The sequence below is a fragment of the Phyllobates terribilis genome, unplaced genomic scaffold (assembly GCF_046119375.1).
Source record: "Phyllobates terribilis strain yellow unplaced genomic scaffold, ASM4611937v1 Scaffold_4__5_contigs__length_816908805, whole genome shotgun sequence".
Lineage (NCBI taxonomy): Eukaryota > Metazoa > Chordata > Amphibia > Anura > Dendrobatidae > Phyllobates > Phyllobates terribilis.
In genome coordinates, this window is record NW_027362764.1 from 170,315,226 (window position 1) to 170,331,977 (window position 16,752).

General features: G+C 44.8%; 1 protein-coding gene across 7 annotated transcripts in view; it reads right to left on the reverse strand.

Annotated features, from left to right (window-relative positions):
* CPVL (carboxypeptidase vitellogenic like) overlaps positions 1 to 16,752 on the reverse strand; it is a 99,395-nt gene that overhangs the window by 51,394 nt on the left and 31,249 nt on the right. For 4 of the 7 annotated variants that reach the window (XM_073676570.1, XM_073676567.1, XM_073676569.1 and 1 more), the window contains exons 2-4: positions 9,249 to 9,438; positions 6,919 to 7,037; positions 4,107 to 4,221 (exon numbers count right to left, since the gene is read on the reverse strand). In XM_073676570.1, coding sequence (XP_073532671.1) covers positions 4,107 to 4,221; positions 6,919 to 7,037; positions 9,249 to 9,429 — 415 coding nt within the window. In that variant the 5' untranslated portion in view covers positions 9,430 to 9,438. Of the gene's footprint in view, positions 1 to 4,106; positions 4,222 to 6,918; positions 7,038 to 9,248; positions 9,439 to 12,443; positions 12,601 to 16,752 lie in introns of those variants that run through there. The other 3 variants (XM_073676572.1, XM_073676571.1, XM_073676566.1) reach the window with 2 other exon arrangements.

Below are 16,752 nucleotides of genomic sequence, written 5' to 3' on the forward strand. Positions count from 1 at the left end.
TGTGCCCATTTCACGCTTGGAATGCATGAGGTCATGAGTCCTAAGATCCGCATGGCGTATCTGATTGAGGTGGTCTTCTGTTTCTCGAAGTTGTAAATTTCTAGTTTTATTTTTTCTCTTTTCTCCTGGGCAAAGGAGGACTTTTGAAGACTGGAATCTAAGAGTACCCCTAGAAATACTTTGTAGTACTTGGATGGAGGCTTGATTTTTCCCAATTGATGGACCACCCCAAATATTCCAGCGTTTCGATCGTATGCTCTTGTTGACTGAGAAGAAGAGACTGACTGCCACCAACAATATATCGTCCAGGTAAGGGATGATTATAATCCCCTGTGTTCTTAAGAAGGCCGCTACTTCTGTCATAACCTTTGTGAATATCCGGGGGGCCGAGGACAGACCGAAGGGTAGGCAAGTGAATTGAAAGTGGTGTACTTTGTCCTCCTGCTCTAGAGCGAACCTTAGATATTGCTGGTGACTTGGGTGAATTGGAACATGGTAATATGCATCCTTGAGGTCTAGGGTGCACATTACCGATCCCTTCTCCATCAATGGAATGCTGGTTTTCATAGTTTCCATTTTGAACCTTTTGTATTCCACCCACTGGTTTAAGGGCTTGAGGTTTATAACCGTACGGCGTTTGCCCGAGGGTTTTAACACCGAGAAGAGGGAGGAATAATGGCCTAAACCATGCTCTGAAGGGGGGACCTGTTTCACCACATGTAGGGATTGAAGGACTAATATATCCTGCCATAGACTTTTGAGATCTACGGGGGAGCGAGGACGAGTGATTTGGAAACGACGAGGGGGGGCATGGGAGAAGTCTATTTTGAAACCTTCCCCTAAGGAACGTAGGATCCATTGATTTTTTGTAATTGACGCCCACTTGTCCTGAAAGAAAAGAAGCCTGCCCCCTACCCCAATGGCGTCATGGTCTAGCTGGGGCTCCAGAGGAGACCTGATCTGCTCTGTCCTTTCCTCCCTTCCTGTAAGACCATCTCCCAGTCTTACCCTTACCCCTGTAATCACGTTTAGGGGATCGACGGGGTCCACGAAAGGGCCGGTATCTTTTAACCCCATCTTCGGGAAAACCTTTTTTCTTGTCGGATGCTCTTTCTAGGATCTCGTCCAACACTGGACCAAAGACCCAAGCACCCGAAAAGGGAATGGAGCACAGTTTATTCTTTGAGTGGCTATCCCCCGACCACGTCTTTAGCCATATCACCCGTCTAGCTGTATTAGATAATACGCTACATCTAGCTGCGAATCTGACAGAGTCGGCTGAGGCATTAGCCATGAATTGCGTTGCCAGCTTTAACATGGGAAGAGAGTCTGATAGCATCTCTACAGGGGAGTCCGACCTAATTTGATCTGACAGCTCGTCCAACCAAAGGCACATGGATCTTGCCACTGACGTGGCAGCGATATTTGACTTAATTATGGCTGCTGAGGCTTCCCAACTCCTCTTGAGCATGCTCTCTGCCTTCCTATCCATTGCGTCCTTGAGGCAAGACGAGTCCTCAAAGGGGATGGATGTTTTCTTAGCCACTTTCGCTATTGGCACATCTACTTTAGGGATTTCCTCCCAAAGTTTGATGTCCTCCGGATTGAAAGGAAGGCGGGATTTAAAGTCTCTTGGCACAATGAGTCTTTTCTCCACTTCTTCCCATTCCTCCATAATCATTGATTTTAAATGCTCATTTACAGGGAACACTATTTCTCTGAGTTCTCAGACCTGCGAACATTTCATCTTGTCTGGAATGGGAGACCTGAGTGTCCTCCAAGTTCATAGTACGCCTTACGGACTTTAATAGTTCATCCGTATGTTCCGTAGAGGAGACATATTTCTTTCTCTCTTGTGAGGGTAACAGAAGCGATCCTCATCCTCTTCTAGACTGTGCTCTGATGCGGAATCTGAATATTCTCCTTCCTCAGACTCTTCCATCTCCCACCTAGGTCTTTTCTGGCAGGGAGAGGGTTGAACTATTTGGGGTGACTGCTGTGTACGGGAAGGCATGAGGCTCGAGACTGTACTCTGGACCTCCTCACGTATCATAGATCTTATATCCGTCAAAAAGGAAGTTTTTTCTTCCTTTAGGACCTCGGCTATACATTTTTTTTTTTTTTTTTTTTTTTTTTACACACAGCCGCTTTTTATACGAGTCCTGAAGCTTTGTGTTGCAGTCTACACATCGCCTTGATTTTTTGGAAGATCCAGACTTCTGGGTTCCCCTCTCCTAATCCATAAAAAAATATAAAAGGACGCCGGAGATTTACTATAAAAACCTGTCCTAGAATATTCTGATTTTATCCAGAGAGGGGCCTAAGGCTGTACTCCCACTGCCCAGGGACTCTGAAGGGGCTTCTGACCGTGAAGGATTAGCTTCCATGGTGTCAGTGTGTGTGTGTGTGTGGCTGAGGTGTACCCTTTATAGGGTCTTACCTGATCCAGGTGGTAGCCACGCCCCCAACAATAATTGCTATTCTTAATGCCCTGGAGGCTCACCACTGCCTCCGGGCATCTGTGCGTTCTGGCTGCCGAAGCCCCTCTTCTCAATGCCGGAAAGAGAAGCGGCATGCGCTCCACCCTGGAACGCACGCCGGCCAAAGAGGATGTCCGCTCTTCTGACTCCGCCTCCCGGCCAGAAGTCTTGCACCAAGCTCGGCGTGCGCTCCACCCTGGAACGCACGCCAGCCCCAAAGCGGATGTTCCTTGATGACTCCGCCTCCCGCCGGAAGCCATACACCGCGCTCCTCCGTGGAGCGCACGCCGGCCCCTCAGCCGGTGGGATAGCGCAACGCTCAGAGCCCCCTGTCTGGGGGATACAGCGGCAAGCGGCGGTCTTCTGGCTGAGGGACCCCGCAAAGGGGTATCAGCATAGAGCTTCTGGACCGAAGGAAGGGGAGAGTTCTCAGACCCCTCCCCCCCCTCCCAAATCCCCCTGGCTCTCAGGTAACTTCTTATCTTCGGAGAACCTCTCCATGGCTCCTGTCCTGCTAGGGACAAGAAAAACACTGAGGGTGTGATGGCGGGGGGGGGGGGCTTTTAACCTCTCATGTGTTTCCTGTCCCTAGATGAACAGAGGACTTAACTCCTGTTGTGCCGTTATGATGGACGTACTGGTAAAACAACAACTTGAGAATGTGTCAGTGAGCTCATCTAAAAAGAAGAGCTTCCAACTCCTCCCTTCTTCTGAGCATATTTACAGACAAAGGGCAGTTCAACCTTCAAGTGGTAATAAATCAACCCAGAGGAGCAAAGAGTAAAAGAGGTAGAATCAGTGAGCTCTGGTAACCCGCTCGGCAGCCAGCAGTAATGCAATTCAGGCTGCAAAACATTTTTAATGAAACCAAAAGTGCAAAAAAAAAAAAAAAAAGGTTTTTTAATTCAACAATACATGATCGAGATTCAGTGTTTTCCATGTGCTAAAGGGGTTGTCCACGTTAATCTTGCTGCTGATGTAGTCGCCCCTTTGCTACTCTATCGCTGCATACCCAATGCTCCCTGCTCAGTTTATCTACATGCGCTGCAGCAATCACAGGCAGTGTGTCCCATGTGACCTCTGCAGTCACTCACTGTTCTCTGGGTTCCCATGCAAATATCGCTGAGGCTAGCGATTGGCTGCACTGGTCACATTGAGTATTCAGGCTGTGACAGCTGCTCGCAACCAATGTGGGGTTTTGTTTTTTTTTCTGTTTACATCAGAACCATGAAAAATTATACTGGGCAGCATAGTCGCTCAGTGATTAGCAGTGCTGGGCTCAAATCCCACCAAGGACATCTGCTAGGAGTGTGTATCTTCTCCCCATGTGTGTGCAGGTTTCCTCCAGGTAGTCTGGAATGGGAAGAAACCAAAGACACTGATTGGAATTCTAGATTGTGAGCTCCAATGGGGACGGTGATGATCATGTCTGTAATGTGCTGTGGAATATGATGGCACTAAATGAGTAAAATATACATTTCATATAGGGTTTTAAGTCTTTTAGGTCTGGGGAAATAGTTTTACCTCCTGCCAATATTTTGGGGTTCCAAACGTCACCAACTTTTTGGCTATCCTATATACATGCATAGCTTACATTTAGTAAAATAGACATGAAAGAGCGCTTACATGTCAGGTTCTCATTCACGACATAAGGTCCATGCTCCACAAAGAAGCCAAACATGGATGTGCCTCCTGGTCCTCCCTGCAGCCACAGCAAAACTGGTGCAGACTCTGGACTGAGCTATAGGGAGGGGGGAGACAAAAGTAGAGTTAGACAATTCACAACAGAAAAAGAAAGTTATTACTACACCATGCTGTTGGGAGTTTTCTACAAAAAAAAAAAAAAAACTCCACCCACCTCCAAACAAAGTTGAAAATGTTCAGCAAGTGGTCACCCTTTTCATACAGGCACCTTAAATGGCCAGGCTAGGCTAAGACCCTGCTCCATTGTGTACCCGTACACTTTATTTGGATTGAACATGTCAATTAGAGGGAGTTCATCCCAGAATAGGTTAATGTACATGATGCCGTTTGCATCCGCCTGTGCCATGATCTTGTGGCAGGTGTGTATGGGACTCTTGAGGGCACGGAAGAGTGCCACGCCGTTGCTGGACAGGATTTTAGAGGGTCAAATTGTTTACTGAGGCCATGTTCACAAGTCATTATCAGGTCAGTATTTCACATCTGTATTTGTAAGCCAAAATCAGGAGAAAGAAATGCAGAAGGGATACACATGGGTATTCTAAAACTGAGGAAATTAGAGGCCTGGCATGTCAGGAGCATGAGATCGATCTGCAGGAGAAGGCAAGAAGCTGACACCTGAGGAGACAAAGGTGTAGTCAGGAGGAGGGTGGAAAGTGTCCTGTCTGAAAGACCAGAGAAACCGTTGCGACCCATGCTGGGGCTAGTCTACGAGTGAAGAGTAAGCCAGTGCAGGGATGAAGGCCTGGGACACCAGCGTGATGAAGCAGTCTTGTGAGTGGGACCAGGGCTGGAGTGACAAGACCAGAGAAGTGCCCCAATGAAGGTGCATAAAGACCAGGTGCTGAAATGTTTAACTAGACTGGGCCTTAACAGTCAAAGCAAAGATGGTCGCTGTTAAAGAGACTCCAAAAAGGGGAATATCAACTGTTAGGGCCAAACTGTCTCTTTAAAGGGCACTACATGCCTGCAGTGTTCTTACAAAACAAATAACACACACACACCAGAAATTAATCTAGAAGGAAGAAAATTTATTAGTCCTTCATTTCAATTTCTTTTGACCAAGCTCCTTTTTCTGGATCAAATAGCTGCATGCATGAATCCAGCCAATAGGAATTGTACCTTTGGTATATACTGGCATAACCAACACCTGCTTTTAACAATAAAACTATGCACCCACTAACAAAGCAACTGGGTCTTTAGAATCAAGAGTTGTCAAATATATAAAGCTTCAATATCAAGACTTTATAGTATGTCACTAAGTAGTAAGACAGCGCCATCTGCTGCTCAAACTCCATAATTGAGAGATATCAGTTTCATATATTCCAAAATCTGACCTATATAGTCCCACAGGGACATATCTAGAGGGGCAGGCGGGGGTATTTGTCTTCATGGTGGGAATTGGCCGTTCCGAGCTGGCTGTCAAGGCAACAGCCAGCTCAGAAGGTGCAGCACACCAGCTCTGAATGATCAATTGTATCACTCCTTCACACCACATAAGCAGCAGAAGTGTCATGTGGAACTTAAGACTGAAGATTTATTGTAGTTAGAGGAATAATTCTGAGTACACAGTATGGGGAGAGAGTGGGGGGGGGTGCGGACACAGTATGGGGAGTGAAGGGGGAAAATGTGTAAGGAGACTATTGAGGGAAGTAGTGTAGGGAAACCTTATGGGATGAGAAAAATGTGAGGGGTGTGGGACTGGCTAGTGTGGGGGAGAGGGGACAGTATGGGGCCACAGCAAAGAAGTGACAGTATGCTGAGGAGGGGTGGGAGCACAGTAGAGAGACTGGGCAGTATAGGAGGACAGTGAGGACAGTGTGAAGATGGAGACCAGTATGGAAATTGTACGTCATTTTGTGCAGGGAACACAATGAAGAGCAATTTATTCAGGGGCACAGCGTAGGGAAGATACTTTTATTCAGGAGCATTATAATGACACTGCTATTTTTACGGGTATTGTGTGGGGATGTGCTGCACAAGACTAGAGACGATAGAAGTCTGCAGCAACATGTAGTCATGGTGTCTGGACAAGTTTAAGTAAAGAAAACGACTCCAACCAGACGTAATCTATAAAAAGGTACCTGGATGTAAAGGTTTATTTGTGATACTGACCAATTCTCATCAGTACCGTGGTTCTTGTATAGTCCACAGCCTGATGAATGATCACAACAACTCCCAGTATATCCTTACCATTGTTAAGGATGTACTGGAAGTTGTAGGTTCAAAAGCCAACATTTCAATTGTTGTACCATGTGCTGAATTCATGTACTGATTGTGGTTTTAGTGATGTATTCATGTACTGAAGGTGGTCCTGGTGTGCACATCGCATATGAATGATTAGTCACAGCCATTACCAAACCTGCTTGAGGAGGGTGGGGAGCGCCAAGTTGAATTCTTGCCCCAGGTGCCAGAAATTCTACATACACCACTCTACTCCTATACAGAGTCCTAAACAGATTATTAGTAAGCCCAAACTTTAAAGAGCCTTTAAGTCATACTGAGTCCAATTTTCTAATAGTTCTGTCTGTCTATAGTGAGGTAATATACAGCAGAGCAAGCTGAATAATATAATATAATTCCTGTGTTTCCACAATACCAGTCCACTGGCTCTTCTTATAGGGCCACATACTATAAAGTTTATCATTTTGTAGCCGTTTCATTGGCAAGACCACAGTTAGAAGCGGAAAAAAAAAAAGTCAGGAATCCTTGTATAAAAGGCAGATTACATTCATACCTGTGCAGGGACAAACCAGAAGAAGAGGTTGCTGTCAAAGGTTTTGTTCACCGTGAGATATCCTGAATAACTCTTGACATTTGCACCTGGTAGTTTTCCTACAAGGCTTAACTCACGAGCTGAAATAAAGGGAAATCAAACATCTGATTAAAAATTAAGTTTCATTTTTTCTGATTTACATCTGATCGTCATTAATCATTGTATGCTCTAATAGGGAGGGGTGGAGGTGGCACATTACATTGTGGCTGCCTTTAGGCAGGATTTGAAGGAATGCCCCTTACAAGGTCTGGCTTTTGTGGTCTGGTAAAGCAGGTGATTAATGTCTTTCAGTACTAGTTACGTTAATTTGAACTTCTAGCCTTCATGACAAAACTATTAGAGAGATTATTTATTGCACCTTTGGCTGGTTTTTGGTGTTTTTTCTTCTTCTTCAATTTGCAACTTTAAAAAAGTCATTGTGGGCAGTTTGGGCTTTTCGGAGTTCTAGTTCTTTTTGGTTAATTCATCAATTGTGACTTAAGATTGTTGTACACATACTCCAGACCACTCCCTGGAGTGTACATGACGCGCCCCTGGGCCTGTGTCGCGCTGCGTTGCGCACGCGGGAGCTTACCCGGAGCCGGATCTCTTGAGGGTTGTAGTCTCGTGGCGGTGACCCGGTCCGTGCCCAGGGAGTCAAACTGAGCGGCGATGTAACAGCGGTAGATGTAGGACGACTACGCCACCCGTTGAATGCAGCTATGGAGCTGCCGCTGCAGGACAGTCCGCTGAGGCCGGTGGATGGATGGTGCAGCGTAGATGGTATAACCCCCAACGGGAGGGGTATGGCCTCAGGGCAGCAGATGTGGATGATGGGGGTAGCAGGAACCACTCAGAGACGGTGCGGTGTAATTCAGGGTCTTTACTGGTAACAACGATAGACCCTCCCGGAGTACTTGCTAGCGAACGGGGCCTGGTCAGTCCTTGAGCAGATGGGATCTCCCCTGGCCAGGCGGAGTTGTAGGCCTCCCAAACTGACTGTACTCTTCTGGCTACCTTGCTAGAAGCGGATATAAGTAGCCCACGTCCCTGAGTGTACCGTGTGGTGCTCACCCGTATGGCCGGTGACTCGGGGCCTTCTAATGGCTTCCGCTCCACGATGGCGGTGCTGGTCCCACGCGTGTGACCGTGCCTTCGGGCTTCTTGGCCAGAGGACCTGAAATTCCCTGCCTGACGGATTCTGCTGCTGGGTAGGAATTAGTCCCCACAGCCTCGGACTCCGGGTCCGGTAAGAAATCTTCTCAGTCAGGGCGAGCTCTGCAGCTGCCAGCCCCTGACTCGTAGTAGTATTGCTCCCACTGAGCTTCTGCTGTTTCTTCCTATGCTGCTTCTTGTCTCTACTCTCCTTGACTCCAGGCTCAGGCCCCTGGATAGGGCCTGCCTGTGGAGCAGAGCCCATAGAGCAGCTCTGCTCCCTGTCTTCTCCTCTCAGAACTCCCTACCCTGCCTCAGCCCCAGGTTTTTATAGGGGAAGTCCTTCCCCTCCCAAGACTGGGCAGGAGGTGTGGCATGCACAGGATCCCTGACCAAAGGACCTCCCACATGCTCTCAGACGTAATATCTCTATCACTGTGGCAACCAGACCCCTGGGGTGTCACATACACCTGAATTCTTGTAATATTTTAGCTGAAAAAAAAAAAAAAAGTGAAATTGGTACAAATCCACCATTACTCACCTGATAAAAACACCTTCGGCTCCAGCGTTCCCCACTGATATTTGTTTACTGTGCTGTAATAATGATCTGCCCCATTTACCCACATGACTTCTGCAAGCAATCACTTGCCCCAGTGGCACAATACCACTGCAGCCATCACATGACAGACGTCACTGCTGCTGAACAGCAAAGACAGTCAGGAAGCATCAGAGCAGCTGCAGGCAATTTATCCGGTAATAAACGGTTCTTTTGCCACTTAATGGCCTTTCCTCCCTTTAGCCAATTTTTCCAATCTCTAAAGCCACTCATCTGTTTCCTCCTGTATCATCACGTATGGTTTGTCATTTGATATCTTTGATCTTATGTATCCGGAAGGTTGGCATTGAACAGCAGTCTGTGGTTCTCCAGGTGGTATAAAACTGATGGCACTGCATGCTGGGAGTTGTAGTGTCACAGGATGGAGACTGCTGGAGCAGGGCAATAGTCAAGAGATTCAAAGTTCTCTCCCATTTTACTGGATTGGTGCCTCCAAAAACAACTACTAAACAAGGGAACCATAACCTTCTATTTGGAGGAGTGGCGAACATAAGATGAGAATACTCCTACACAAATAAGGAAAAGTATATAGTAGTCCCACCTTCATCGATCTTTCCACTGTCCAGATAAGGTGTGAGGAATAGAGGATTCCCAGGATCTCCTTTAGTTGTCAGAGGAACCTTCACACCATTAAACCGGTGACTTAAGGCACTCCTAGCATGTCCTTGTCCCAGGTTACCAGCCACCACCAACATGAGCGTCAAAACTCCGAGACTGTCCATTCTGGTTATCTGGAGGGAGACAGATTTACTATAAAATGTTCTCAATCTGAAACTCACAGGACCAAGTGATTTCAACACGATTCTGTTTAGCACAGAATATTAGGGCTCATACAAACTGTGCATTTTGAACCTAAACGAGAAAAGATATGACATGTTGTTCAACACAACTAATCTAAGTACATCACACAGTTGTAGTGAAGAAGTAATTTTATTTAGATAAATGCAATCCAGAATAAGAAAACGTTTCGGTCCAATAACCGGACCTTCAGCAGTTCAGATTGCCCAGGAGAAAATCACTTGGCTGAAGGTAGCACTGGAGTATCTGTGGGGTCCACCGCAGTGGGAACGGAGAGGCACTCCATGTGAACTGATGAAGGTCCAGCTGTTGGACTGACACCTTATTCTGGATTGCATTTATTAATCTAAAATTACTTGTCTTCACTACAATTAAGTGCTACTACAACATTACAGAACAGGATCTTACTAGGGCACCTACTAACCAGAATTGCTGTGTTCTTCATAGACGTAAGTACATCACAAAGCTGGATGTACTATACTTGTAGATAAGAGATTGTCAATTTCATTAGTAGCCTGTTTTTCTTTTGTTTTTTTTACAAGACAGCCAGGAAACCATTTATAAAATTGCATGAAACACATTCAACAAGAACAAGTAGCAGTCTTGAGTGCAAAACCCCTTCCATTTAATAGATCAAAAGCAGAGGAAGCTCTTCAAAAGTTAGGTTAAAAAATAAAAAAATCCATTCACAATTCTACCAAGTAATTTTTGTGAGCATGGACTGAAATCAGGATCAGCACTTGGATGTGGGTGGAGGATGCAGCCGCCACGGGTTGGTGAGCTGGGAGCAGCTGAGCCAAACCCAGGTTAGTGTAGCAGCAGCCACTCTGACACATTGCTGAGTGCAGAGCACCAGGCACAGTGGTGTGGGTTTGGATGAGAGCTTCCTTATCCTCCTTCTCACCACATCACACTGTACATTCCTGCACTTCCATGTGAATGCTGACCGATTAGCGGAGCACGCCTCGTGTAACACTGGTGAGTGGCACGGCAGAGTTATTCGAGAACCACCGCACAGCTGGTGAGTGTGGGTCAACTGGTCTTCTACAGTATAAACAGTTAGGTGTAATAGGACCCACCTCTAATAACCAAATAAAGAAATGCCTTAGCATGTCAAGTGGTCATCCAACCACATGATGGCAGTGTTTTGGTTATAAACAGCATGCCAAGGCATAGCCTAATACAGCCTTAGACAGATAAGCTTAGTAAATCAGTGCCAACTAGACAGGCTCCTCCATCTACACAACACTCCTTACAAGAACTGGGCACAACAGTCTCACAGGCAAAAGATGGAATAACGCGTGCATGCAGGAGAGGGGTGCAGCAGTCACACTTTCCCATTCCTACAGCCATAACTTTCACCCCCTCCCCACCTTGTTTTGGTTGAAATTATGGATTGTGTGTACTGTATATGGCAAATTAAACCCCTTTTTTGGAGATGTTTTTTCCAGTGTGCATGTGTCACTAATACTATATAAATGCTGTAATAAATAATCTGTCATCGAACATTCAAAAATAAAGATATACTCAAGTGTATTCTGTGTCTATTTTTTTACCAAAAGAGCAGCAAGTCTAATTCACATCCCCCGCTGCTCCAAAGTCATCACTCGGGGTAGTTTCCACCAGTCTGTTTACTTGTCTGCAAGGACCAATGAGGTCACACAAAAAAAACACCACATCCCTCTTAAATGCCCCAGATTGTGTCATGAAGTTGTGGCGGTATAGCAACGGGCAGCAGCACACAATGTGACAATAAGTTATAAATCCATTGAGGATAGATAACTGTGCAGGCCGCCTCCGCCATGGTGCTTGTAGAGGAGCTGCACCCCAGGCCACACTTAAAGTCTAAGCATGGCCTTACAGGAATAAGTGTTCACAACGCGAGAAGGTATTGGCCAAGGATCATGTGTGATGTGGTGAAGTGATGGGGGAGTCTGCAATTGGATCTTTACTACAGGCTTTTCTTCCTTAGTGTACAGTCTCTCAGGGTCTTTGAAGCCCAAGGCATTAGATTTTAGTTTTGGTTGAAATTTTCCACTTTTATCAATTAGTTGGGTAAAACTGTCATTTCAATTGAGCTAAGACCATCAATGTCCAATATTAAAGTCAGCCGTGTTTGCGTATTCTGACAGATGAAATATTTAGTCTATGATCTTTCTATAAAACAAAATATACACAGAAAAATCCTTTGTTCAGTGTCATTGACCATGTTCAACCCAGCAGAACTACTGTAACCGCCAGTAAGGACAGAAATGTGTACGGCTGAGTAACAATCATTCACCAGATGATCATTTGGTCAATAGTGAAAATTCCATCAAACTATATACATGTGTATGGCCACATTTAGAAACAATAATCTTAATAATGAGATAACCGAGCAAGAAACAAAAACTGCAAAACTGTGATCATTACAATGCGGCATTCACAGAACCTACACCCACATAGGTGTGAAACAGAACTCTGTGTTCAGAGACCGAGACTTTCCTGTGATCTTGGCTTCCCCATGTTATCAGAGATCTGATCTATTCACACCTCTGTATATTACGTTGCACATTTTTATTTACAAAGAAAAAAAAAAAAAATACCACTTGAAAAGGGGAAAGAATCTCATTGAACAAGAAGCAAAACATTTCCTGTTCAGAAACAAATATTTCTATGACATAGGATTTATTTTAACAAGAAAAAGGTCTGACCTATAAAATTTATATTTCTAGATGGAGGGGAAAAGGTTCAGCAACAATGAGACACTGAACAGTCCCCCCCAATCCCAATGTCTACATACAGGACGAGCCTAGTCTTACTAGGATGACGTGCCAATCCTCACATCTTTTTACTGTAAAGAGATACAAATAACCCCCATCAGTGGAATATGGCAGCTTCAGCTATGGAGCAGGTCCCAGCCTCAAGGTCAAATCTTAAGACGTCCACAACAACCCACCTCGTTATTCTGCATTAAGAAAAGACTCCACTTGAGAAGCCGGTGTCCAGCGAAGTGTTGTAATCGCTCTATTAGCACATTAACCACAGTGCCAGGACTGCACACATAAGCAAGATCTGCAGCAGCAGGCAGGGATTTCCATTAGCAGTTCCTCTTATTATAATGTGGTAATGCTACACTTCTATAGGAAAGCTCACAGCATTGCCTTGAATGATATGAGAATAACTTGCAGCTGCAAGTGTGAGCAAGTCAAGTCCAGTCTAGAAAGTAGTGAACAAAGTATATGAGATCAGTACAAAGACGGCTTTTGATCAACTGCAAAATCCACAGTAGATTTGCAGCAGAAAAATACACCAAGAGGAGACTATGTGATGAAGTTAGATGTCAATGTGCTGGTCCCCCAGCGATTATTACTCTTTAGCCGTTTGGTTTGAATATCTTAAAAAATAAGTTTTGCATTTGTTACCAGCTGAATGTATTTTGCTAATTCGCCATCCGCTGGCCAGTATTTACTGCTGACTCTTGTTCATTCCAATTAAGTTGGTTCAAACTGGGTGTGGCTTCACATTGCAGTTGGTGGGTCACTTCCTCTTGGCAGCTATTTTATAGCCACAGTTGCTGTCAGACAGGGACCACTTGCTGGGCTTTTAAAGTTATCGATTTCTGACCAGAAGTAACCAATGTCAGCGGCTTCATAGATAGTTACAGTGTTGTACAGACAATTATTTATGAATCCGGTTTTAAATAAACCAAGTCTTGAATTGCACCCACACTGTGGTTATACATTCAAGTCTACAGACAGCCTACTCTGGTCCTGTCTGCTCCTCATCTTGGATATGGAGGTAATGGAAAAAAAAAAAATCTCACAGTGGGGGGGTGGTAGTCTCATTCCCCTCTAAATTTGTTTGAAGATATCTGTGTTATTCATAGGATGACCATTAGATGGCAGCAGAGTTACAGATTTATATTACCTTACCCTTATGTCAGTTTGGCACAGGGTTAACTAGTTTGGCCTGCCCTCAGTGACAAACTAGGGACTGAGGGATCTCTGGGAGATTAGATTTGGCCATTTTAAGTAGTCAGTTAAGAGAAGTCAGAGAGGACAGACGTACAAGTAGTGAGGAGAAGGATGGGTGTGTGGGCAAGATATGGAGAATTGACAGCAATGGGAACTACAGCATAGTCCATACTAAAGCAGTCAATTTGTGGATTCTGGCCTCTTCCAGCCTATAGGCATTATTGGACGTGTCAGGACTAGGGAGCCTCAGAAGCGAGGTAGCCCCTGTAAGGAGTCGGCAGTGGGAGCCGTGGGGTAAAGCATGAGCGCTTCCCTATGTGCAAGTCCAGAGGCGGCTTTCCCCTAGGTCTGCTACACAGTGAGGAGCACTGTAGGTTAACATCTTGTATGCAGTTATATGACCTGTAATCCTACCCGTCTTCAAGACCGTGCTGGCCAAGTAAACTGGACTGTTTTGTTTTTAAAGAACTGTATAGTCTTTCATTCAAAGAGCAGAAGATCTGCACCAGTCCGAACCAAGCATGAAAGTGAGTAAAGACTCCCACAGCAAACAGCCCAAACTACAACACACGTCCCCATTTTCCTGTAGCGGGACAGGGTGAAGGAGAAAACACTGCATCCCTCGCCACTGACTACCACCCTGGCCCCGTTACAACAGCATCTTATCAATTAGCTGAACCTCCAATCGCCTTATGCGGAGACAGAACAAATAAGAATCATCTGTTCTTCCCTAAGCTGAAGGCCCTGTGTAAGCAACCTTCCCATCTTGCAACCAATGAGGCTTATTAGAAGATCCACAGAAATGGATGTGCAAAACTGGCTTAAGGCCATGTTCACAAGTTGCATTTTGCAGCTTTATCTGCAGGCAAAACCTGCTCTTTTGGCAGAAAAGAAGTTGGGTTTGCTCTGTTCTTGCTGCATTTTTTTTTATGTGGATTATTAAACATGTACTTTAGACAACACATATAAAGTTAGTTATTCATGAAAACCACATGGTTGTGTTTTGCACTTGTTGCTTCCCCTCCCACCAGCAATGAAAAACAGAAAAACCCAACAGGCATGTGCATGAGATGTCTGAAATCTCATCAGTCTTTGCTGGTACTGGAAAAGCAGCTTTTTTTTTTTTTTTTTTTTTTTTTTTTTTTTTTTTATACAAATTAAAAACACAAAGTGTGACATAGCCCAACAGGACAAAATCCATAAAAGCTGAGGTGCAAAAAAATAAATAATTAGAAGAAACAGAAAAGAGATGAATGCAAAGCAGATAAGAGGCCCGTGCCTGTGGAACAAAGCTATACATACAGCCAGCATGGGAAGGGCAGTGTGGGTGCAGAACAGGGAAGTGGTCGGCCTATAAGGAACACGGCCAGGTATGTATAACAAAGGGCAAACAATTATGGAACATTCCGTTCCACCATCCCCCCCCCAAGTAGTCCAACTATATTTCATTTTTTTGGGACTTCCTAGTCACAGTGCCCCGTTAGGGTCACAATGTGACAGTATTTTCTGTCACATTGCAACACAATGTACAACTGTGTAGAGTCAGCTAAAGGTGCCAAAACCAAGCCCTTTAACCCCATAAGGACCTTGGGGTTTTCCTTTTTTTGTATTTTCGTTTTTTGCTCCCCTTTTTCCCAGAGCCATAGCGTTTTTATTTTTTGGTCAGTATGGCCGTGAGGGCTTATTTTTTGCGGGACGAGTTGTACTTTTGAATGACATCACTGGTTTTACCATATCCTGTACGGGAAAAAAATTCCAAGTGCGGTGAAATTGCAAAAAAAAGTGCAATACCACAGATGTTTTTTACCACGTTCACTGAATGCTAAATCTGACCTGCCATTATTATTCTCCAGCTCATTACGAGTTTGTAGATACCAAACCTGTATAGGATCTTTTTTATTTAAGTGGTGAAGAGAAAAAAAAAAAAAAAAAAAAAAGCGCCATTTTCCAAGACCCGTGGCGTCTCCATTTTTAGCGATCTGGGGCCGGGTGAGTGCTTATTTTTTGCGCGCCGACCTGAAGTTTTTATTGATACCATTTTGGGGTAGATCCGATGTTTTTATCACCCGTTATTGCAATGTTGCAGTGACCAAAAAAAGTAATTCTGGTGTTTAGAATTTTCTCGTTACGCCGTTTACCAATTGGATTAATTTTTTTTTATATTGATAGATCAGGCGATTCTAAATGCGGCGATACCAAATAGGTGTACGTGGGGTTTTTATTATTTTGAATGGGGCGAAAGAGGGGTGATTTAAACTTATTTTTTAAATATTTTTAAAACTTTTTTTTATTTATTTTTTAAACTTTTTACTTGCTTCAATAGTCTCCATAGGAGACTAGAAGCAGCAACTGTCCGATCACCTCTGCTACATACAGGCGATGAGCAGATCGCCTCTATGTAGCAGAAATGCTCCTGTGCTATGAGTGCAGACCACTAGGTGGTGCTCATAGCAAAATTTTCATGACAACCACAGGGGTCTGCTGCAGACCCAGGGTTGTCGTGCCCACCCATCAGTGACCCGCGATCACGTGACGGGGTCACCGATTGGCAGGGTAAGGGACGCTCTTCCGGCGCGGTGCTGTTAAATGCCGCTGTCAGATTGACGGCGGCATTTAACATGCTAACAGCAGGGGGTGGATCGCGATTCCACCCGAGGCTGTTGCGGGCACATGTCAGTTGATTTATACAGCTGACATGTGCCCGGTTCAGTGTGGGCTCAGCGCCGGAGCCCGTGCTGAATAGAGGGTGATAGTACGCACCAGGCTGTAAAGGGGTTTAAACACACAGCTCTACTAGAAGTTATGAGTCACGGAAAATGGCAATCAGCAGATTTATTTGAAAAAAAAAAAAAGTTTGATACTGCTGTAATCACTGTCCTGGAGAATCATATTGTTGGGCCAAAAACAATTGAGGAGTTTTCCTTTTGGTTTCCAGTATATCACATATGGCAGCTACATTGATAGAAAGATAAAATTACAGCTCTTGTAAGAAGGAGGAGAAAAACAGAGGCGCAAAGATGAAACCTCGGAATGTTCCAGGAAGGTGTTCAGTCGGTCACTTTCTGATGATCACTGACCTTTAAGGAGTCTGTTAGTGTTCTAAAATGCCAAACGACAGCCCTTTAGCAGAGATTTCCAGCAGCAGACAACACCCACACAATGCAAATGAAGACACAGAAGTAAAAGTAGTCACCGCTGTGGTAAATGTAGTGGGTAGAGGAGACAGCAGAACAAACTGCATTTAATAAGAAACCAAGACAACTTGTCACTTCCTATTCAGTCCAAAAGAAA